At 47.1% G+C, this 23197-nt stretch overlaps 3 protein-coding genes across 4 annotated transcripts in view; 1 reads left to right on the forward strand and 2 right to left on the reverse strand.

The window, feature by feature from the left end:
• Nucleotides 1-6774, reverse strand: part of ccdc28a (coiled-coil domain containing 28A) — a 116480-nt gene extending 109706 nt beyond the window's left edge. The window contains exons 1-3 of the mRNA XM_062561592.1: nucleotides 6646-6774; nucleotides 6217-6269; nucleotides 6066-6123 (exon numbers count right to left, since the gene is read on the reverse strand). The gene's annotated coding sequence lies outside the window, so the exon portion shown is untranslated. The remainder of the gene's footprint in view (nucleotides 1-6065; nucleotides 6124-6216; nucleotides 6270-6645) is intronic.
• LOC119221149 (high choriolytic enzyme 1-like) lies at nucleotides 1701-3728 on the forward strand. Of its 2 annotated transcripts, XM_062561585.1 has the most exons (2): nucleotides 1701-1726; nucleotides 2915-3728. In XM_062561585.1, exons 1-2 carry the CDS (start codon nucleotides 1701-1703, stop codon nucleotides 3687-3689), a joined length of 801 nt encoding a protein of 266 aa, XP_062417569.1. In that variant the 3' UTR covers nucleotides 3690-3728. The 2 variants fall into 2 exon arrangements, with proteins under 2 accessions (XP_062417569.1, XP_037333516.2); XM_037477619.2 differs by lacking the exon at nucleotides 1701-1726 and having other exon boundaries at nucleotides 2898-3728.
• Nucleotides 6775-7195: 421 nt separating the features above from the next.
• On the reverse strand, nucleotides 7196-22189 carry LOC119219831 (sodium/potassium-transporting ATPase subunit alpha-1). The gene is made up of 23 exons (XM_037475257.2): nucleotides 21968-22189; nucleotides 16844-16957; nucleotides 16545-16604; nucleotides 16048-16149; nucleotides 15808-15909; nucleotides 15574-15687; nucleotides 15138-15272; nucleotides 14618-14735; nucleotides 14243-14511; nucleotides 13844-14152; nucleotides 12737-12871; nucleotides 12260-12455; nucleotides 11992-12167; nucleotides 11725-11861; nucleotides 11473-11623; nucleotides 9760-9928; nucleotides 9486-9640; nucleotides 9158-9281; nucleotides 8388-8533; nucleotides 8167-8297; nucleotides 7909-8010; nucleotides 7731-7822; nucleotides 7196-7536 (listed from the first exon to the last, which is right to left on the reverse strand). The coding sequence occupies exons 1-23, from the start codon at nucleotides 21977-21979 to the stop codon at nucleotides 7508-7510; spliced, it is 3078 nt and encodes a 1025-aa protein (XP_037331154.2). The 5' UTR covers nucleotides 21980-22189; the 3' UTR covers nucleotides 7196-7507.
• Nucleotides 22190-23197: the final 1008 nt, after the last annotated feature.

Genomic DNA, 23197 nt, shown 5'->3' on the forward strand with positions numbered 1-23197 from the left:
AATGTTCTTCAACATCATCACAATATATGCCCTTCAGGATTATTTTTTCTATTAAACACTACTCACAGGGAAGTGAAGGATTGATTAAAGTCTCTGAGGCCACTGAGCAGAAAAGTTGGTTTCCTGCCTTGACACTGGGCCACAGTGGGCTGTTGTTGCTTTTGGGGACACTCGGCATAGTGATTAGTGAGGGGAACCCCAAAGGCACAAAGACCACAGAGGGAGAAGGTTGTCAGGGGGATAAACTTCCTGTTGAACCCCATCGCCTGCAGAAACACACTGAAGGCGTCCATTGAGGAAAGGTTATTTCTAATTGTATAATGTACACGTATTTTAGTGTATTACCAAAAACTGGTTCATTCATTTATGTTTGCATGGAGGGAATAATTCAGACATAAGGAGGCACAATGTTTTGGTAGATGCAGCAAATACTTAACTATACTTGACTTAACCATAAAAAAAACATAACCATAGAGAAAAGCATCTTAATCTCAACATCTTCTTTGCACAGAGATTTTGTGTTTATCTGAGAGTTCTGTGCTTTCCCTTCTTTTCTTCGACTTGTGCCTAGTCCAAGAAGGAACAAGTTGTTTTGGAGCCACCAGCATCACTGGGGGGGAAAGGATCTGCTACCGCTCTCACACACACACACACACACAAGAGTGTGTTTGTGTTGGAGGGGGGGTGAGAAGTAGAGAAAGAGTTGGCCAGGGCAGTGGAAAATGTGCGAGCCAGAGACGATGACGTTGGCAGCGTGAAGGACAAACTACTTCCTGATCAAAGTATTCAGCTTTGACTAAACGTTTTGTCTCTTTGGCCACAGACCTGGTTTTTAACCCATTGCAGTACAAAGTATGATGAGATAAAAATAAGACTTCCCCATTACAGTGGTCCAGACATGTATTTGATGTATAGTTTTTCTGATTCATTTATTGAAAAAGCGGATATCTTCTGTGTAGAACATAAATAAAGACTGGGTCTCTATCTGCCTTTGGTATCTCCAAGAGCCGACGGATGAACATTTTCTCACGTTTCATTACTTTGACTGTTGAATAAGTAAAGCACAACAGAATTGCATCCCACATCTTCCCTGAGACTGATAAAGATCAGAAAGAAAATAATCCCTCCGGGATTTCCACTCCAATAGGAGCCGGTTTATGGCTAAAACGAGTAATGAAAGAATAATAAAAAGGTGGATCACTGAGGCTACTCTGGCTTATTCCCTCTGAGCTGTCACAAAGAGAATTGTGTTCACGCTGCAAGGACACACACACACACACACACACACACACACACACCATCTTGTGTTTCTGCTGTGATCACCTGTCCTACTCACGCCCCACTCAGGACTTAAGTTGTGGAGCAACTCAAAAACAGAAGAAAACACACAACAACAACAACAACAACAACAAAAACACACGCACCCAGACATACAGGTGTTTTACATTTTGGCCAACGTTAATCTAATCAAACCACTTCACCTGTGTGTTTGAAAGAGAATTTAAACATGTTTTCTTCCGCTCCATTCATCTCAGTTAACCACAGATTGGACTTTTCTTATCAAAAACATTTGTAATTTGACACACACACGTTTCCCAAAACGCTTTGTAATCATAATTAACATATTTGTTTATTTGTAATCTGCAATCCGTTTAAATTAATTTGAGCTCAATATGCTGGAACCTCAAACCACACCAACAATGGACATGGAAACTACATCTTGTTAGTTCCTCCACGGTCTCCTGCAGAGCGTCTCTATTTAGTCCTAAAGTCAACCAATCACACTTCAGCATGTAACAATTTCATCATTAGAACGATTTCTCACGCCACTGCAACTCCTGTTTACTGTTTCTGCAGCTGTGACATCAGGTTTATTCATCTGAAAAGTTTCAGCATGAGAGTTTGTGGGTCAAACACAGAGAGACAGCTGCAGTTGCAGAAAGGATTTGTGCCTGAGGCGAGCTATAGAGCGACAGCGAGACAGAAGGCCGAGGACAGAGGGAGGTTTGAGTGCAGGACGACGACGTCTCTGCTTCTCGGTTTAGCCCTCAGGAGGCTGAACAACAGAAAACCCACACTGACACACAAAGAGCACCACGGGACAAGTGGCTCCTTCTCTGCTCTTGGGCAGATGTTCTGGCTCATTGAGTCGTTTTTGAAACTGTTGGGCAGCAGCTGTTACAGCGACAATGACACCTCCAGACTAGTAAGCATCTTTTTATAGTCCCTTTCTTTGGGCGAATGATGCTGTATCTCAAGCACAATCACTTTTCAGCAGCTGCCCAACCTTTGATTTTCTCATTGAATCACATGAACTAAGTTTTGTAGAAGGGTTTTCTGTCCAAGCTGTTTCTCTATTTGAATGAGACAGCATCAAAAATGTCATTGCTTTGCAGTGTTTTTAATCAGACATTTATATTAACTAGCTGCTGCTAAGAACATCTGTACAACGTAGTGACATACATACATACATACATACATACATACATACATACATACATACATACATACATACATACATACATACATACATTAATTGCCCTGATTTGCCCACTTTGCAAAAGACAAAAAAAAAAAATATTGGTCTCACAAAGTTAATGTGATGTCTGTTTGGTTGAAGACAATTCCAGAGATCTAGTTAAACAGGACCCACCCAAAAAATGTGTTGATTCTTCTAATTACCAGAGATAACCCACCATGTTGAAACAGTAGGTTTGTCTGCAGAGTCCTCCTCTGAGAGGTTTATTTAGGCTGAGCACTTTGGACGACTACCCATAATCTTCCACCAGACACACCTGTATAGAAAAGTATAAAGAGCCCGGACTGAGCTGAGTCCAACATCAACCTTCAAGAAGTCTCCCCACATCATCTCCACAGCCACCAGCCCCAACGTGAAGATGACTCCCACTGCCAGCCTGCTGCTGCTGCTGCTCGGCCTCTCAGAAGCATATCCCTTCGTTGATGAAGGAAACGAAGCAAATGACCAAATGGGTGAAGATGACAGAGTCGACATCAGCACCAGGATTCTGAACTCCAACAACGGCATCAATGAGATGCTGCTGGAAGGAGACTTGCTGGTTCCCACTACCAGAAACGCAATGAAGTGCTTTTCCCAGCAGTGCCTCTGGAAGAAAGGCTCCAACGGCCTGGTGACGATTCCCTTCGTCATTAGCAGTGAGTTTACCGGCGCAGAGAGACAGAACATCGACACCGCCTTGAAGTCCTTCCACACCAGGACCTGCATTCGCTTTGTTCCCCGTAGTAACGAGAACGACCACATAAGCATCGAGAATGGAGCTGGATGCTTTTCTTCTCTGGGCAGAATAGGTGGCAAACAGGTAGTCTCAATCAACAGACAGGGTTGCGTCTACTACGGCATCATCCAGCACGAGGTCAACCACGCGCTGGGCTTCAATCACGAGCAGACCAGGAGCGACCGTGATAGCTACGTCCGGATCAACTGGGAGAACATCGACCCTCAGATGGCATACAACTTCCAGAAGCTGGACACCAACAACCTGAACACTCCCTACGACTACTCCTCCATCATGCACTATGGAAAAACCGCCTTTTCTATAAATGGGAAGGACTCCATCACTCCCATCCCCAACGCAAACTACCAGATCGGCCAGAGGATCGACATGTCCTCCTGGGATATCAAGAGAATCAACCTTCTTTATGGGTGCTAACAACAAAGCTTCCAATTTGTTCTGATCCAAAGTTATCAACCAGCAGAAAGTTTTCCAGTAATCTACTTCATCGAAAACAGCAGAGTTCATTAGCAACTATAGATTTTACTTCCTGAGACCGTATTCTGTCCCCCTTGTCTAAATCACCTGCAATACCGTCAGGACAATCTAAGTAAAAATAAAGTTTAATAGCAGCATTTGTCCGTCTACATTGCCTCTTTTGTTTCCTCCTTTCATTTAGCCATTTGTCCTTCTTCAGGCTCTTGATGCTGTATCTCAAGCACGCTCTCTTTTCAGCAGCTACCCAACCTTTGATTTTCTCATGGACTCCTTTAGAAGTTTTGTAGAATGAGCAGCGTTTGCTCCACCATTATAACAGCGGGGCGGCCTCTCCCCCCCGAAAAAGTGTGCAATTCTGAGGGTGACATTTTTGTAAGTTGTTATTTTTCCATGTACGGCAGTTGTTGCAAACAAGTCTGTGTGGCGATCGCAACAGCGAGGCACCAGAGTGACTCCCTTTGGCCAACCATTACGCCCCCCCCCCACCTGGTCATCTGAACCGTTGGAGCGCATATAGAATGCAGATCAAAATGAGCAGCAGACAACACAGACGTCACCGTGTCGCATCCTGGCTTCATAAGGAGACATTTTTATCTCAGGCCGCACCAGAAGGAGCCGAACATCCAGCCGGCCCGCTGTTTTTTTTCAAAGCTTTAGAGGGCAGATCAATTTAAGTCAGATTTTCCTTTTAAATCAGTAAAATAATGAAATGAGTAGCAGACTGGGATGCTGCAATCAGTGACATTTTATGTTTATCATCAAAAGTTACAGCTAAGCGTTATTTATGTGACATTAATCACTGAAAATAAGAAAATAAATAGTCAAGCGGAGTAAGTTTCTGTCCTGTTATTTATAAACTAAACTGATGCAAAAGCTTCAACCTGCTTGTCTGTTTATTAGTTAATGTTGACGACTCATCCTGGTGACTCGTCGGATTGCTGGTAATGGACGTGATGATATTAGAGTGGCAAATAATATCAAATCTCATGTTTCTCCTTTATACAATTATGTTTATAACATTACACACTGGAGAGGGGGGCGAGATGAGAGCACAGGAAGAAGACTCGCCCACAATCCGGACCGGTCTGAGGCAGCAGTGTGACACGGACCATCTGCAGTCCTGATTTCATTTAAGTGGAGACGGGAAACCATAACCGGTACAATGTAGATTTAAGGCTAGCACCTATCAATCCGGTGAGCATCTGCACATGGATATGCAGACATTGTGGCAACGATTTCTCTCACACAAACACTGTACTACAACTCTGAGGAGGAAAGTAGTAATATAGCCGTCACACGGCAGAAGCAAGTGTTTCAGGAATGTGCACGTATTCGACTGGTCGACGCTGCAGCAGCTCACTGGATTACATCGTGTAGTGTTAGCCGTCTGCGTGGACTCTGCCTGTTCAAACGAATCAGAGGACGGCCGAGTATTCATGCAAGACTCGCGTGGAACACTCGGCCTCAAGACTTCATTTACGCCTCGGTTGGCATAACGTCAGGAATCAGGAAACATTTATTGCCATAATATGTCAGACATAAATGGAATTTGACTTGGTCGGAGTCAATGTAAAGTTGCCCCCCCGCCCCCCCCGCCCCCTTCATTATGATGTCTACCATTTTCACGCAGTGGATTAAAAGTTGACAACTAGAAAATGTTTTCAGTTCTAAGGTTATTAGGTGCATTAAGAGGTAAAAACTTGCCCAAGACGCCGCAAGAAGACCCAGTGGTGGTGGTGACGTTTTCATGTTTTCTTGCCACTTTTTTATTTTCAACTGCTTGTTATTCCCCAGTCGAGTTCAGCTAAACCATTACATTTCCATATTAAGAGCATAATATCACTCAACATAAAGTACACAGTCCTGGAAACCGCTGCAGTAGCTCAGGTGTGTGTTGTCCCACCCTGTAGATGAAATACTCTTAACAACAGGAGGGGAAATGTCCAAAGATTACTGCAAGGGTGAAATTTAATTTCCAACCACTGCAAACAATGTGCAGACGGATCCAAGCTGTTCTGATACTATCAAAGTTAACTGATATTTCCGCCTCAGTATTTACACGTTTCCGGTTTTCATTTTGACATCATGCGTTACTGGTGGTTTATTTCGTAAGTCAACAAATAGGGTGTTGTGACACGTATGAGTGTGTGTGTGAGGGTGTGTCCAGATGAAGGACAGGTGTCAAAAAGGTTCATACATTTTTTTATGTTGCTTACAGATTATGTGACACTTTACCTGCCTGTCTGGTCAAATCGGATATGAAAATGCATATATATAAAAAGAGATGGAGATGGAGCATTTTCTGTGTGAACTCACCGTGTGCCACGTCTTCAGGGTCCTTTTGAGAAATTGCAGCTTTACTCGGTAGAAGTTTCTGTAACACGAGGAAGGTTGAATATTAAATCTAAAAATGATACAAAATATGAATCTGTGCGACTGAATAATAATATAAAATGATTGTATGGACCTGTTCCCCTCTCCGCTGCGCCTGTTATTAGTTATTTTGATGGTCACGTCTTCCTGGAGGTGGAGGACACACTTGTCACACACAGGGCTGCCACCAACTAATTAACCGTTAATTCAACTGACAGCATTGGGCCAACGGTGGAACGTGACTAACCGTTAGCTTTATGTAAAATTACTTATGTAACATCATATATAGGTGTAATACTGTATTTGTAATTAATGTTTGATTCGTATTAAACTCTTAAGGGAGTCATTTAACAAAATGGGCACTTTTACCGATATGAATGTAAGCTAACGGTTTAGGTTAATTAACGTTAATGTAAGCTAAAGGTTTAGGTTAATTAACGTTAATGTAAGCTAACGATTTAAGATACAAGTTACAACACAACTAACGTTAGTTTACAGCCCCCGTAAACACCGATAAACTCACCAGTTTCCTCCTCCGTTGCTTTCTCAGTTAATTTTGCTGCCTCTAAGTTTTTGTTCGTTTCTCAAAAGCTAATGTTGGTTAGCGTTAGCATCCCCGCGAGCACTTTCCGTTGAAAGACGTTGAATAGCGAGCGTTTTTTTGCCGTCTGAACTTTATAAGGCGGGTAGATGAACTCCAGCGCTCTGATTGGTTGAGAGCGACTCACGGGGGTTGCATTATTCAGCGATGATGTACAGTTGCTGTGTGAATGAATGAGATGATGCGGGACCCAATGCACGTCTGTGTGTTCTCATCCATCAGGCTTTAAACATAACGGGTGTAATGGTTTAGAACCACTACGGCCTTTTTCTGCTGGTAAAAGTCTGGATGTTATTTATCAGGCATCAAGCTGCAGTCAAATGGATTTAAGAGTTTCTGGTTATAAAAAAAGCTTAGAATACTAAACTGAAAGTATAATATGTTAAAGTGCACAGGTTTCATCCATAATCTTGAAGCTAGTGAGTTTGTGGACACACACACACACACCACACACAAATCAGCACAAGAAACGTTTGTGGGACCCGACTCAAGCGCATTTTTATTGACTGTAACTTTTAAAAACATGTATAAAATTGGTCCTGTTTCAGAAACAAGGCACACAGTCATAATCGATGTTCATGTCATTATTAGCATTATCATTTACCAACATCAACACGTTCCACCTCCGTATTTCTCTAATAGTAGTATCAAGCATTCCCTAATATAAAAACACTTTCCAATTGTTTTGTCACAGAGGTTAAAATTTTATTCCGAGCAGCAAGACAATATTCATGCAAAGACTGGAGTGGAGGAGAAGACGTGGGCTGAACGGACCATCAGGTCTTTAATAGTAGGTCTCACGCTCCACCCAACCTGGACACGCAGGGAGAGAAAACAAACAAACACTGCATTCAGAGGCTACTTCTCGGAATATATTTGATCTTTCATCATGAAAGCATGAAAACAGACTGCATAATGAGAGATTAATTAAGAGAAACAAGCAGCAGAGGGAGAGAGAAGTATGAAAACACTAGAGAAGAACATCAAAGCATGGACTGTGGACTCACCTCCTGGGCTGCGTCTGAGGATCAGCTTACGGATTTCATCATAGATAAAGATGAGCAGGGAGTAAGGGAAGGCGCAGAACCACCAGCTGGGCCTGGAAAACGCACACAAGAGGTGAGACACATGATCTGAAGTCAACTGGATGAGCTCACGGCTTCCTGACGGATTGGGATGACTCACTTAAGCGGGTACATTCTGAGGGCCACGTCCATGCCTGGGCAGTAAGAGAGGAAGGCGGCCAGGGCGGTCTCCTCGAAGAGCCCAAAGATCAGGATCTTGTTACTGAAACAGGAAATAGGGGGAACCATGAGGAACAAAGGCATCCGACGCTTGACATGGTTTGAAGCAGGTCATCGAGAGGGCTTCCTGAAGCCCAAACAGCATTATGGGGGAAAGGAAGCGAGACATTGGAATCAGGAGAGGACCTTCTGCACTCACTTCATGCCCTGTTGGAAGACAGAGTTCCTCCTGGTCTTGCAGATGATGAGGTCGGCCCACTGGACGACGACGATGCTGGCGAAGAAGGCCGTGTGGCAGGTGAACTCCACGATCTTCCTCTGCTCGTAGGTCTGACGGGGGGGGGGGGGGGGGGGAACGCGCGCACGTCACAAACACGCTCAACCGGCGGAGGGGCGGGTTACGACTCTGCGGTTACTGACCCACTGCTGCCCGTAGCTGTCCTCCAGGTCGTTCACGTATTTATCGTCCCAGTTCACTCTGATGCCCAGCAGGGTGGCGGGCAGGAAGCCGTTTTCAGCCAAGATCACAAAGTAGGTGAAGAAGCCCGCCAGCGCCTGGATCATTCCTGAAGGGGGGGGGGGGGGGGGGGTAGATAGGGTTTTGATTAATGTCGCAAAGCAGTTTCACACTGAAGTAAATGGGTCAGTAACTTTCAAGGGATCACAATGATTAGGGAAACAAATTCTTTTTTGGGGAAAATCCAATAAAGTGTATTGCATATAAATAAAATAAATGCATTAGACTCTTCTGAGGAGTTTGAGTCAAAATGAAGATTATGAAATTGTTGAAGTGAATTGGACGACCCCCTTGAAACTAAAACTTAATGATTATTAATAATAATAAAACTTTTATTCAATAAATTACCTAAATGAACTTTGTAACTGGGAAAAGCAAAATGTCAAATAAAAGAAATATTACGATGGAAACTTTCACGAAAATCCCAAAATAAGACAACAGGACTGGTCTCATGGGGGTGGGGGGGTCCAAACCTTTTCCTGGCTTCATTACCAAAGAGGGGAAAATCCAGAGACACCGCTCTGTCATCCCTCACACACGCAGCACACACTCCTGCTCTGCATCAGTCGCAGCCTATATATGGTGCATGCCGGTTATCTTGGACCACCCAGATGCGGAGCTCCAGAAGGTACCGAAGCTCCTGCTTCTGGTTAGACTCCAGCCGCCTGCTTACCGATCTGTCCGTAGGCGATGCTGATGAGCCTCTCGTTCACCAGCTTGTCTGTTTTGGGGTTTCTCGGCTGCCTCTTCATGATGTCGCTCTCGGCCGCTTCGTAAGCCAGGGAGATGGCGGGGACCTGGGAGACGTGACATCCATGAGCAAAAAACCCTGACCAACAAATAACCACCTTTTGTCTCAAGTTTTCTGCTTAGAATTAAACTACAAAGATGAAACAGACTTTTACGAACCATCGCTACATCGTAGCGTTGTCGCTATTATCGGGACTAGAGGGTTTACTGTAATATCACAACATTTCATGAGCACACGAGGGCATCGTCACCATGTCAGTTCCCAGGTCAATGCAGAGGATGGTGACGGTTCCCAGGGGCAGGGGGATGTTGGCGATGATGAAGAGGAGGAAGGGGGTGATCTCGGGGATGTTACTGGTCAGCGTGTAGGCGATTGACTTCTTCAAGTTGTCAAAGATCAGACGTCCTGATGAGAACAGGAACATTTTAACCCCCCATTTTAAGCCAAAAAGGGATGATGGGAATCCAGTGGGAACATCACCATTTCTTGGGCAAACAAAGTAATCTCCTTTGCCAATCGGTTACCTTCTTCCACCCCGGTCACGATGGAGGCAAAGTTGTCGTCCAGCAGGATCATGTCGGCGGCCTGCTTGGAGACGTCAGATCCAGCGATGCCCATAGCGACGCCGATGTCGGCCTTCTTCAGAGCGGGAGAGTCGTTCACGCCGTCGCCCGTCACGGCCACGATGGCTCCCTGCGGAGACGGAGGAGAGGCGCCGTGAGGGGGGGGGATCTGCATTAGTGTGTGGAAGTTGGCTTTTGTTCCGACCACAGAGAATGATTCTGTTTTCAACAAAGGTTTCATCCGACAGCACAGACGAGATGTGATGAAAGTGAGAGACGAGCTCTTGTTCCGGTTGAAAGTATGTGGCAGCGCTGCATGTCGATTGCTCTGAAACAGAAGCTGAGCAATGCACGGCTCTGGATGCCACGTAACGTGGTTAAAAACATTCTAAATGCAGCCAGCAGATTACTGAGGAAGTGAATTTAAGACAATTGCGTCGTACCAGGAAATGTTTAGGAAACCTGGGGGACACACTGATTATGTTAATTAGTTCTCATGTTTTCCACAGAGAATCAGAGGCTTTATTAAATATTAAGGCTGAGAGATTAAACAGACATTGTATCAGAATAATAGGACATTAAATTCGTAGTCCTCTTTAAGTTGGCGCTGCCAACTGATAGTGTTGATGCAATTAGAGCTGCAACTAACGATTATTTTAATAATCGATTCATCTGTCGATTATTTGTTCGATTAATCGATGAATCGGATAAAAAAATAAATGTAAAAACATTAATTTCCAACCCTTTATTGAAAAATAGAACTGACTGTGCACTTTCTAAATATGTTTTGCACTAACAGATTGCTCCTTGAACATCCCTAAGTAAGCAAATAAAATGGACTAACACAAAAAACATACACACATCGCATGATGTATACTTTACAGCCGCCAAATTAAATATATTAGGCACAAAATCATGAATCATTGCCGTGGTGCTCCCGTGCCAGGCCATGTCGCTTTTGCATATCTTACAATCAGACATGTCAACCCTCCCGAATTTCAAAGCCCCTCCCGAAAATATCCCGGACCGACCTTTCTCCTGATATCCACCCGGACATCAATATTGCTGCACCACCCGTCACTGGGCGCGCTGTTTCAGACCGAACAATAATAAAGGTTACACCTTGAAGTCGAGCGCGGCGATTAGAACCTAAAACTACTGGCGCTGCAAAGAAAACCGCAGCACCCCCCCCCCCCCCCCCCCCCGTTGCCCGCTAGGACCCACACCCCCCATTTCAGTGTGAAATATTTAGGTCGCATTGGCTTCTCTTCCTCCGCATGTTTCAGAACAGTAGTACGGGTCTCTCCGATGTTCTGCTGCGCGAGCGCTCAACTTTTTTTTTCTCAGCTCTGCGCGGCACGCGCAACTTTCTTTTAATACTCAAAGATAATAGTCGCGCGACACAACGAATCGATAATGAAATTCGTTGCCAACGCTTTTAATAATCGATTCTAATCGATTTCATCGATTCGTTGTTGCAGCCCTAGATGCAATATTAATGCGAGGTCACGGCTCGACAGATGCAGCGCTTGATTATTCCGCCAACTTGGTCATCAGACCAGAGCATAACTCATAAATAAGCATTGGAGATAGTTATCAAATATGCACTCACAAATCTACACAACAAGGCGTAGGCACATGCTGAGTTTGTGTTATTCTCGGTTTGGTTTCTACCTGTCTCTGGCAGCCCTCCACGATGATCAGCTTCTGCTGGGGGGAGGTTCTGGCGAAAACGATCTCCGTGTGGTACTTCAGGATGTCGTCGAGCTGCTCGGGCGCCAGATCCTTCAGGTCCCCGCCGTGGACGACGCAGGCCTTGGCATCTCTGGAGGAAACACGCAGCCACTCGGTTACTCAAACCTGGGCGCACTGAATTCATGGTAACTGGAAGAAAAGGCCCCCGGGGGTGTTGGGCATCGTCAGTACCTTGGGTTGACTTCGTTGATGGGGATGTTCAGGCGGGCCGCGATGTCTTCAACGGTCTCGTTGCCTTCGGAGATGATCCCCACACCTTTAGCAATGGCCTTGGCTGTGATTGGATGATCACCTGTTACCATGATAACCTAGGACAAGGGAACAGATATCACACAATCCCCCGTAAGATTCTCACTTTACAGAACAATTCCATTTGATTGAATCAGTTCGATGTCAACTCTGTATTAATCAGTCATTTCCATTCCTTTCTGGGCCTACCTTGATTCCGGCGCTCCTGCATTTGCCGACGGCGTCGGGTACGGCGGCACGAGGGGGGTCGATCATGGACATGAGGCCGATGAAGCAAAGGTTCTCAGTGGGGAAGTTCACCTCCTCTGTGTCGAAAGCAAAGTCCTCTGGGAACTGGTCGTTGGGCAGGTTGAAGTGGCAGAAACCTGACATGAGAAACGAGAAAGAAAGAAATAAACATTGGGCCAATGAAGGGATTTCGGTTGCAATTAATTCTTTCATCTCCATCCCAGCGTACCCAGCACTCTCTCTCCCAGACCCCCCAGCTCCAGGTAGGCGTTCTGGAAGGCGTCTTTCAGCTCGTCGTCCAGAGGCTGCTCTTTGCCCTGCAGCAGGATGGTGGAGCAGCGGTCCAGGATCCTCTCTGGGGCGCCTTTCATCACCAGCAGGTGGTTGGACCCCGTTTCAGGTGTGCCATCCTTATGAATGGAAAGCTAGAGGCACAAAGAGGAGACGCAAAGACGACAAACTGAAAAGCAATGACCAAACGAAAACACGAGCAAGACACAAAACTGCTTTTTCAGAGCTCTCTTTAAGTTCTTATTAGGGAATAAATACAGATTATATAAACGTATATAATATTAGCAAAACATCATGTGTGAAAAGTCAAAAGATTTCCTGCAACGGACAAGATCTGAGATTTAATATGTATTCAAAGCCCAGGTCTGAAAACAGGACCACATATGAAATGATGATCCAGCTCCTTGTTCAATACCTGGTATTTGTTGGTGGAGTTGAACGGGATCTCAGAGATTTTGGGGTTCTTGTTTCTCATCTCCTGGACGGATCCACAGCACAGCTCGATACATTTCAGCAGAGCCGACTCGGAGGCGTCGCCGGCCACATCTCTCTGGGTGGGGCGGACAACAGAGGCCATTAACCTCCACAAACACACTTTAATTCTTCTGTGCTTTGCTGTAAAAGCCTAGAGAGTTCTTGAGGACGCGATAGTCTGGTGGAGGCCGACGATGTAAGAGGGAAGAACTAATCTTATTCCTGTGACGTTTTAAAGGTGTGTTGCATAGAGACTATATTCAAGCCTTAAGGTAAGTGAACGGCAAAGCGTTACCAGAGGAACAAGCCAAGAATAATGTGCACAGATAGGGAATGACTGGTAGTTAGATGCGTGTGTGTGTGTGTGTGTGTGTGTGTGTGTGTGTGTGTGTACTCAAGGGAGAGGTATAAGCCGGAGAACAAGCTGGCTCGAGTGAGAGGAAACCAAATTTTAAGATTCATAGTTAATTCTGGAATATATTTTCCGGGAATTCTTTTCAGGCCACATTAATTGCAGTTTATATGTTCTAATTGGGTAATAAAGTATCGTTTATGAAGTGATGTGTATCTGAAGGCTATGTGTGAGCTTTCCTTTATCAGAATGATTAGAGCCTTTTCTATGGCAACGGCAGAAATAAAAGCTACAAAAACTGGAACTGTGCTGTCACTAATGTCACATGTGCTGCATGCACGACCCTGTGAATATTTGTGGGAATATTTTAAAATTCATTGCAAATGTAGGCATTAACAGAAATTAAATCAAGCCAATTAAAAATGTAATGAAGAATATGGAAGGGGGACAACTTTGAAGTGAAAAGGGCATTTTAAAATATAAAATAAGTCAGCAGGTCTTTTAAATCCGGCTCACATAATGAGCTCACAAACTACCTGGAACAACAGAGAAAATTGTTGTTGTAAATGAACAATAGATTAACTCTGCTTCCATTCAAAGAGCTGGTGTTTGTATAATAATTAGAAAACAAGGGCCGTTTATCTCATAGAGGTAGACTGAGAAACAGAAAGAGGCCAGCGGGGTGCAGAAAGCTACCTTCAGGATGGGCAGGTTGGACTGCTCTGCCAGGAACACGGCGCGGTTGCACAGCCCGGCGACTCGGGCCAGGGCCGCCCAGGTGGCCGAGCTCTTGTCGAAGGAAGTCCCGCTCTGGTTCTCCGTGGTGTCGGCCTCGTGGATCTGGTTGTCGAACCACATGTGGGCCACGGTCATCCTGTTCTGGGTCAGGGTGCCGGTCTTGTCGGAGCAGATGGTGGAGGTGGAGCCCAGAGTCTCCACAGCTTCCAAGTTCTTCACCAGGCAGTTCTTCTTGGCCATGCGCTTGGCGGTCAGGGTCAGACACACCTGGAGACAGAAAATAAGCGTCTCAGTCTTTGAATCTACTGACGATGACACTCTACACTAAGGGGGAGGAGTGGGGGGGGGATAACTCACGGTGACGGTAGCCAGGAGACCTTCTGGCACGTTGGCCACGATGATGCCGATGAGGAAGATGACGGCCTCCAGCCAGCTGTATCCGAGGATGAGCGAGAGGACGAAGAAGGAAACACCGAGGAAGACGGCCACGCCCGTGATGATGTGGATGAAGTGCTCGATCTCAATTGAGATGGGGGTGCGTCCAACTTCAAGGCCAGAGGCCAGCGTGGCGATGCGACCCATCACGGTGCGGTCTCCGGTGCTGATCACGACGCCGCGGGCGGTTCCTGCGGTCGGGGTGATTCGATAAATCCATTTCACAATCTCTTCAACATGTCTGATTGACCACGTAGAACAGGTGACGATGAGCTTTTATGTGTCCGGCTGCTGTACCTTCAACACAGTTGGTGGAGAAGAAAGCGATGTTCCTGGTCTCCAGCGGGTTGTCGTTGGAGAAGTCAGGGGTACGAGTCTGAGGCTCCGATTCACCAGTCAGAGAGGAGTTGTCCACCTGCGGTATGAAACAAAGTGGGATTCGATGAGAGAACACGATAACCCCTTTTCCCCAGGGTTACCCCTCAGAGGGCAGATGGTAGACTCTAATGAATGAGGGGATAGAACGATGAATCATGGAGGAGCAGATTGGAGAAACATGGGCAATAAATGGGTCACATGTTGCTCCTGCCAGTTGAGTGTAGTATGCAGCTTAAAATGGGTCACAAGACTTGTACCAGTCCCTTAAAAAAAAGGAAAGTGCAAAGGAAAGCAGGCTGATAATTAAACGACAGAGATATGGTTAAAAAAATGAGCTCAACATTAATTGAAATATCAAAAGCCAAGGTTCCAGTTTTATGTTTTGATGGATACAGGCTTTTAACCCCTGAATATTGAACCTAGAGAGAAGAACACGCACCTTGCAGCCGTGGGCGGAGATGATTCTCAGATCAGCGGGGATCCGGTCTCCACCCTTCACCTCCACTAAATCACCGACCACCACCTCCTCGGCGTTTATGTTCTTCTTCTCGCCGTCGCGGACGACCAGCGCTTGCTACGAGGCGAGACAAGGTTTAGGTGAGACAAAGGAGGAAGGAGGATCCACTTCCTGCGTGCAAAGCGCCGCTCGGGTGCCTAACGGTGGAAGCGATTTCATGATTAGCCTCTGGATTACTTTAGAAGCCCAATGAGTCTGCTGTCAAGAGACACAAGACTTTGAATTAACAAACTAAATTGAAAGTGCAGTTTCAGTATAGTTCTCAGTATATTTATGAACATGTATAAAACACTCAAACATTGACACAGAAATCAGTAAAACCGGTGAATGAATAAAAGGTGTAAACAGGGAGGAGCACCTGTGGGACCAGGTTCTTGAAGGAGTCCATGATCTTGGAGCTCTTGGCCTCTTGGTAGTAGGAGAAGCAGCCGGTGATGATGACGACAGCAGAAAGCACGACGCCCAGGTACAACTGAGGAGGGGGGGGGGGGGGGGGGGACATTCCTCACGATGAAGACAGGTTGGTAGAGGGTGTCCCCTTGGTACACGACACGCATCGTAAAGCTTTGCTCTCATGAAGACCTTTTCTTACATTGTCATTAGCCGGCTCATCCTCCATTGCAGCCTGGATGCCATAGGCCAGGAAACAGAGGACGGCGCCGGTCCACAGAAGCATGGAGAACCCGCCGAACATCTGGAGGAAAACCGAACAGGGAGGAGCTCTTAAAACCCTGCGGAGGGCGGCGACATCAAACAGCGGCACGAGAGAGAGAGAGAGAGAGAGGACGCGGTGCGCACGCACACACACACACACACACACCACTGATGCTACCTGCTTGCAGAATTTGACCCACTCCGGGGTGGTGGGAGGAGGGGTGAGGGCGTTGGGACCATCACGGATCAGAATCTCAGCCGCCTTGGCACAAGTCAAGCCCTGATGTGAGCACAACACGCGGGTAAACAACCACGGACTTCATTGCAAGGCTCAACCCTGCGTGGCGACTACTGATGCAAACACACACTCACTGACAAACAAGTCCAGAGGGGACTGTGGGTGCCGCCAGTTGCCAACACACAATCAACGAAAATAAACTGGGCCATCTCCAGCAAGCAAGAGGAAGAAGAACCAGAGAAATGGAGGATTGCTTATGAGAGCGGAGAATGAAATCAGGGCACCTTTTGCAGCTCATTAATTAATACGTAGCGCTCGGACACCCCGGTTCACTGATTAACTATTCTCCTTGATCCCTGAAAGCTGAATAAAAGCCTCAATATGACCATGATAAAACCCGACACTTTCACTTTCAGGTTCCTTTTCATCTCACTCACATTGTTGAGGTCTGTTGCATACTTGCGATTGAGCTCGTCGAGGGTCAGCTTGTGGTCATCCTGCGAGGAGACACACGCGTAAAGGCGGGGTTAGTTCAGTGTCCACGTCGGCATGTGTGCGACGCACGTACGAGTTCATTCACAGGCCTTTGTGTGCCGACCCAACAACAAGAAAAGAAAGAAGGGAAAAAGAACGGTGTTTACGTCTTTGATGGAAAGATGAGGCCCATCCAGGGAGAGGAGGAGGAAATGAACCCAGAGGACGGGGAAGTGAGGTGGGAAGACACGGAGACACTCACCATATCCACTTCCTTCTTCAGTTCATCCATATCCTTCTCTTTCTTCTTCCCCTTCGCCTTCTTCTTGCTGCAGTGCTCCGACGTCGCAGCCAGCTCATACTGCTCGCGTCCTTCCTGCAGAGAGGAGAACAACGAAAAACATTGATCTCACAATAAAAGAGATGAAGACTGGCACCCAACAGAGTGGGAGCACAACTGCTCCAGGTCCAGGAATGGAGTTGCTGCTTTTCCAGCTGGCGGCCATGAGCATGGTTTCTCCTGATTTGGACTGATGATGAAAGCCATGATGCATTCTGGATCTTCTTCAGGTATATTGTTATAATATCTCGTCGCGTAGCGACTGACAGACTGTGGCTGCCTCACAGGCCGCAACAGAGTAAAATGAGTACTCAATTTTACAAAGTCCAACATGAACATCCACAAAGTCACATATTGGAACTCAAAGGAAACCTCTGACAGCGTTTTCATGCTTCATCCGGGTCCAAACCCGGGTGTGAACATAAAGGAGACCAACTGTCACTGCATTTTAAGACTAAATGAGGCTCCGCTCTGCTTGTCACATGCAGCTGGGTGAAGTCGTGTCGGTGGAGGGGCGAGTGAAGGAGAAGGGGTGGACCCGGGCTCTACGGGGTTCCACTGATCCAGGACCAGCAAACTTTTTAAAGGCTTTCTACAAAACTATTTTGTGTCAGTCCAAGGTGGGTGATTATTAATTAGGACTGGACGCGCCGCTTGATAAGGGCAGGTCTGACGTTTTACAATCCGACCCCGTGACCATCACGTCACCAAGCAGTGAAACCAAAGGGGGTCTTCTAGTTTTTGCTCAGTTTGAAGATACCAGTTAGTATTTTTAGACAGGAGGCTGTTTAACACCCCCACGCTGCACTAAAGGGGGCCACTGGGTGTGAGTGAGGGGAGACGACAGCGCTTTACTACGCCTTTGACCTCCCTAAGTAAGCAGCTCAACCAAACCCAAGTGAGGAGCAATACATCACACCGGAGTCATTTACTCATCCACACACTCACACTCAGGGATGTTTTTTTTTGGGGGGGGGGGGGGGGATTTCACTGCAACTTTGTCACAGATTTTCTCTCTTCCGGCAAACCTTTAATAAATGTTACAATGTGGATCTCACACCAACACAGGCCTTAACGTGCAACTCTCCTCTCACGTGACTCGTTCCTTATCACACCACTGTGTTGCTGACAGAGCAACAAAGGACTGTGTCTTTTAGACGGCTGACAGACGGTGTGTGTATGTGTGTGTGTGTGTGTGTGTGTGTGTGTGTGTGTGTGTGTGAAGGTGAGATATGGAGGCAGAAAGAGGACCAGATGCAGTGGAGTGCTGAAGTGAAATAGAAAAGAGAGGGAGGTCTGTCAGGAGTAAACAGGTAAAACATTTCCATTAAAAATAGTCAGCGTTTTGCCAAATATCTGCATCCTTGTTGTCACCGTGGGGCTGGATGTCCAGTCAGTTCAGACACTTATCAGCGGTTACGGCTCATCAATATTTCAGCCCTGTAGACGGATCAGAGGTGTCAGCAGGGAGGGAGGAAAGGAGGCTGCTCAAAGCATACAAACAAGTTGTTTTTCTGTGTGCTACACCAGTGTTTAACGGCCATTTTGCACACGCTTTAGGAGGCGAAATACTTGACTAGAGGGGGGGGGGGGCACAGCCTCTGAGACTCATGTGGACATCCTGCCCTCAGCCAGCCGTGGAAACGTGGTCACGAATATCGCTTCTCTGCTGCACATTGGCCTTTCGTCGGTTCCCAGGGAGTCACCAGAGCGGAGAGTGTGATCCCAGCACATGTTGTTATTGTTGCTGCAGCCCCCTGCACCACTAAGCTGGGAAAACACCGGGCCCGGTTCTGGATCCCCGCGGCCAGATCTCACCCTCGGGACCCCCCCCCCCCCCCCCACGGCCCCCAAGGGGCCATCTGGCCTTCGGCAAAACAATTCCCAGGCAGGTCCAGAGCCCTAAAGTCGCAGGCTTCATTTCCAGGAGACTTGACATAAGTCTAATCATCCTACGCAGTGTGTTTCCCCAGACATTATAACAGGGGGGCGCCCCCCCCCCCCACCGCTGAAGTTGTAAATCTTGGGGAAACACGGCTACGGTTGCACTCTTTAAGCTCACTATATTACCATGGAATATAGTAAATATTGCAATATTTGCAAATAGAGATTAAGAAAATCCCCTCGGTTACGTGAGGAGTTTGCATAGCAACCGGTGAGGCCGGTACATCTGCAAGGTCCAAAACATCTGGTGGATCAAGTGCACACAGGTGAAACGGGTTGTTGTAATTGCAACAATGTTTTCCATATGAAAGACGAGATTACCACAAAGGAGGAAGTAATGCCTTCAAAACAGTAATCAAAGTACGAGGGGGAACAAATGGAAGGAGGGATGTGCAGCACAGATAATGTGTAAAGAACAAACAGAAGCTTCATCCAGCAGCCGTTGCTATGGCGAACAAAGCGTTAGATGAACGCAGCTCATTTAGGTTGTTGGGACTCCAGGCTACCGGCTGAAAGGCCCCATTCAGCGACTTCAAGTTCCAGAGTGTCGCTCTCATCGCTGATCCTGATCCGGCCAGCGGGGGGGAAGAAACCAGACTTTGTTTGGGGGGGGGGGAAAGGATTTTTGTGAGAGCGGGGCTCTGAGAAACCCTTCGGATCGCTCAATGAACGATTCTCCACGAACGGCATTCCATCCCCGAACACACACAAGAATTTTGGAGTCTTCTCGCTGCCCCCCCCCCCCCTCGGTTTACTACCTTTTACCTCGCCTGAGAGAAAATCACCCCAAGAGAGCGGGCGGTCAAGCGCTCGCATATTTTAAAGCACTTTTTGTTTTTTTACAGGCAGAGAGAATTCCTATGAGCGGTCCCCCCGAGTGCCAGATCCACAAGCTGCTCATTCAACTGTGCCCCCCCCGCACACACACACACACACACACACACACACACAGTCCTGCTGGGACTTTGCCCGGTTGCTAACAGCGACTATTGACACACCTATTCATCAGTTATGTGAATGGAGTCAAGTATTGTAGCCCCTGTGATCCCCCCCCCCCCTTTCACTCTGCTCCTCGTCCATTTCTCCTTCCCTTTCCACCCGTTTCTCTCCTTTAAAGTGAAAAGAGAGCACGTTAATTCCCTTCACGTCCTGAGCTACTTTCAGCTTTTCTTCCAATGAATCAATGGGTCTCCTTGTTGGAAACTTTTTACTTTTTTATTTTTAACAGAGTGACGCACGACACCACGGACACAAAGAAGCGTGCGAACCACCACCAACACCACGGTTTGACATGTGGACGCGGCGTCTAATAAAGATCTAATGTCCTTCTGCGAGACGCCGCCACTCATGGTCCTCGCTCTAAGAGCTCTCGTGACGACCTGCTCTCTTTGTGCTGAAACGAGTCATTGAAGATGAAGCGACTGCTCCCGGACTGGAACGGATGGAGCAGTAGATCGATGGCTCTTCAGCCACACCTGTGCGACATTGAACCAGCCCAGGAGAGTTGCATCACCCCCATGAAGCCTCCTGTGTTTGTCTGCCGTTGTGATCCATGAATAAAGTGGCCAGGTTTCAGCAGTCGACCTGAATCACGGCACGGCGTTGCTGAGGAAAATGTCACATTTCCTCACGGTCAGAGGGACAGAGTCGCATTATTCAACACGAGAGCGGTTCACTTCTGCGGAGCCGCCACACAAAACCAACGGCTCGGCTCAGGCAGGGGGGGGGGAGAGAAAGAGAGAGAAGAGGGAGAGAAAAGAGCGATGGACGAAACAAGGCGCAACCAAGAGGCGAGAGGAATTAATGGGGGGGAAAAAAAGAGAAAAAGAGAGGGAGCTCGCTGTGTTCTGTCACAGACGAGAGGGTGGCGTGTGACAAAAGGCCCGGTTAATACACAATGACTGCAGAGCGGAAAGAATGTTAAATCCTCACAGAGAGAGAGAGAGAGAACAGGTACAAACAGAACACGGGGGAAACAGACTGTAAAGAATGGATGTGAAGGTGGCGTCGCGGTGCCCCTTTTTTCCCCCAATTAGGGAAATAAAGAAGGAATGTCTATTCAGGTGAGCATGCGAAACATTGAGCTGGACATTTTAGGAATATTGCTCTTTAGCGACAGATCAGTTTTCAGCCTCTCTCCGGATGTCTGGTGGCAACTTTGTGCCTCTTGGCTCCCCACTAATAGCTGCCCCCCCCCCCCCCCCTTCTGAAGCAATAAATCCCTTCATTCTGCACACTCTCTTTTCCTGTTTATTGCACTGTGCAAACATTGAGAAACATGAACAGAGCAGGGAAACCTTTCTCCTCCGTTAAAACAAGACAACTCGTCTCCCTTCCTCCATCTCTGGAGCAGCAATGATCTCCTCAGTTTGAATGTAGAGAGGAGAGAAGGACTGGGGGGGTAGTACTACATGGCTTTCATCACACATGGGAGGAAAACCATACATGAGGGTCAGGGAGGAGAGAGGAGAGAAGAAGCCCTTCTGTCCTTCTCTCCATCTTGAATGTCTCTGTTTCCGTGGCTCTTACAGTTTAACTTTTGTGGTAAACAACAACAACGCCGCCAGCTGCTGTCAAGATATCACAATAATTGATTGAATTAAATACGAACCACTGAGAGAAATCTATAGAAGATGAAGAACATCAGACTTTCAGATTGCATTCTGATTACAGAATCAATAATGTGTCAGCGCCTGTTGCTTTTCACGTTTCTACAAAGCACCGCCCGGTCTCCCTTTCTTTCTTTGACTTTTAAACTTACGGGGACGCTGCTTTAAAGGTCACGTGAGCCGCCGGATAACGGTTCTAACGGCTGGTTCCGTTCTCCCGGGGCAAACGGTCCCGTTACGAACTAGTGGGTGAAGGCAGAGATTCTCCCGTAGAGGGGGTTGGGGGTGTTAGGGGGGGGGGAGACAACGGAAGTCCTCAAAAGTGAGGACCGGGGGGGCTTGTTGCTTTTCTCAACACGTGCGGCTCTCCGCGACGGCCTCGAGCCGGTGAACCCACTTGTTGTTCCGAACGGCACAGTTCAACCCCCCCACAAAACACCGCTTTAACCCCAATAAGAATAAAATGTGAAACAAAGACAAGGTTTATACTCACTCCTCGCCCCATGGTGGCTAAGACGAGGGCGCAAGTCTTCCCAGTTCAAGTGAAGTTGAGGAACACAAATCCACCTAAAAGTGTGTCCGGCGCGAAATATCAAAACTTAACAAAACTCCCGGATTTGCGCGTTAGTTTTCTTTTCTTTTCTTAAAGTTTGTTTTCTTTTCTTTTCTTTTCTGTCCGAGAAGGACACGCATCCGAGCTCGCGGGCCACCGCGGCAGACTCCCCAGTATTTATAGACGGCGCTCCTCCCGCTGTGACGTAGACACCGATTGCCATGGTAACCACGTGGATGGAGGCGGGGCGTTCCCCGTTATGGGGCGCTTTATTCTCCTTTTTCAGTTGGTCATGCAACACACACACACACACAGACACACACACACAGACACGCGAGAGCACAAGACGTTCACCGTGGATGGGCAAACACACACACACACACCAATAGGGATCGAATACAAATCAATGATCAATAACTAAGAGAATGTTAAGGAAAACAACAAAGACGTCATTGTAAATGAAACAGATGCAACAGCATCAGAGAAATAACACAATATTGTTTTCCCACCATTACACACAAAAGCATTTTGATGCATAATGCACGAGCCCCATGCTGTTAATAGCATATGTTTCTATAAGGAATTCGTTAGCGTCTCCAAAACTCAACAAATACCGCGTTGTTTGTTCTAAATTCTGCACAAAAGTAGAAACAGGTCCTTCAACGGCCTAGTTGCCTGGCAACGGCTCCAAGCTAGGAACTAATTTGGCACAGTAAACTTGAGTGAGTAGTGGTGCTGCGAGGTGGGCCTCCTGGGAAGAGGCCCACACACACACACACACACACACACATACCTCTGATTGATCTGCACCTCCCTCCCCCTGCTGCTCTGACAAAGTTGTTGCGTGTTGATAGCGAGTAGACAACTTCTGACCCCTTGACCATCAACGCGTGGCAACAAAAACGTCTTCATGGACAGACAGGCGGTTTCTCCAGGGAGCGTCCCCCGTTACCTCCAACATTTCCAACCGTCTTCACTGTTTCTGGGCTGGAAATACTACAACTCTGAATCGCTGCCAGCTCCAGGATGCACCCTGACCTCCCAATCCCCTGCAGAGCGGGAAGTTGGAAGGAGGGAGGCTGCAGGTCCGTGCAGGGACCCCACTGGTTATCACGTTAGAGCCATGCTAGCACGTTTAGCTGCACTGAAGCCAAGCTGCAGCAGCAGGAG

This window comes from Pungitius pungitius, chromosome 3 (genome assembly GCF_949316345.1).
Source record: "Pungitius pungitius chromosome 3, fPunPun2.1, whole genome shotgun sequence".
In the NCBI taxonomy this organism is placed as follows: Eukaryota; Metazoa; Chordata; class Actinopteri; order Perciformes; family Gasterosteidae; genus Pungitius; species Pungitius pungitius.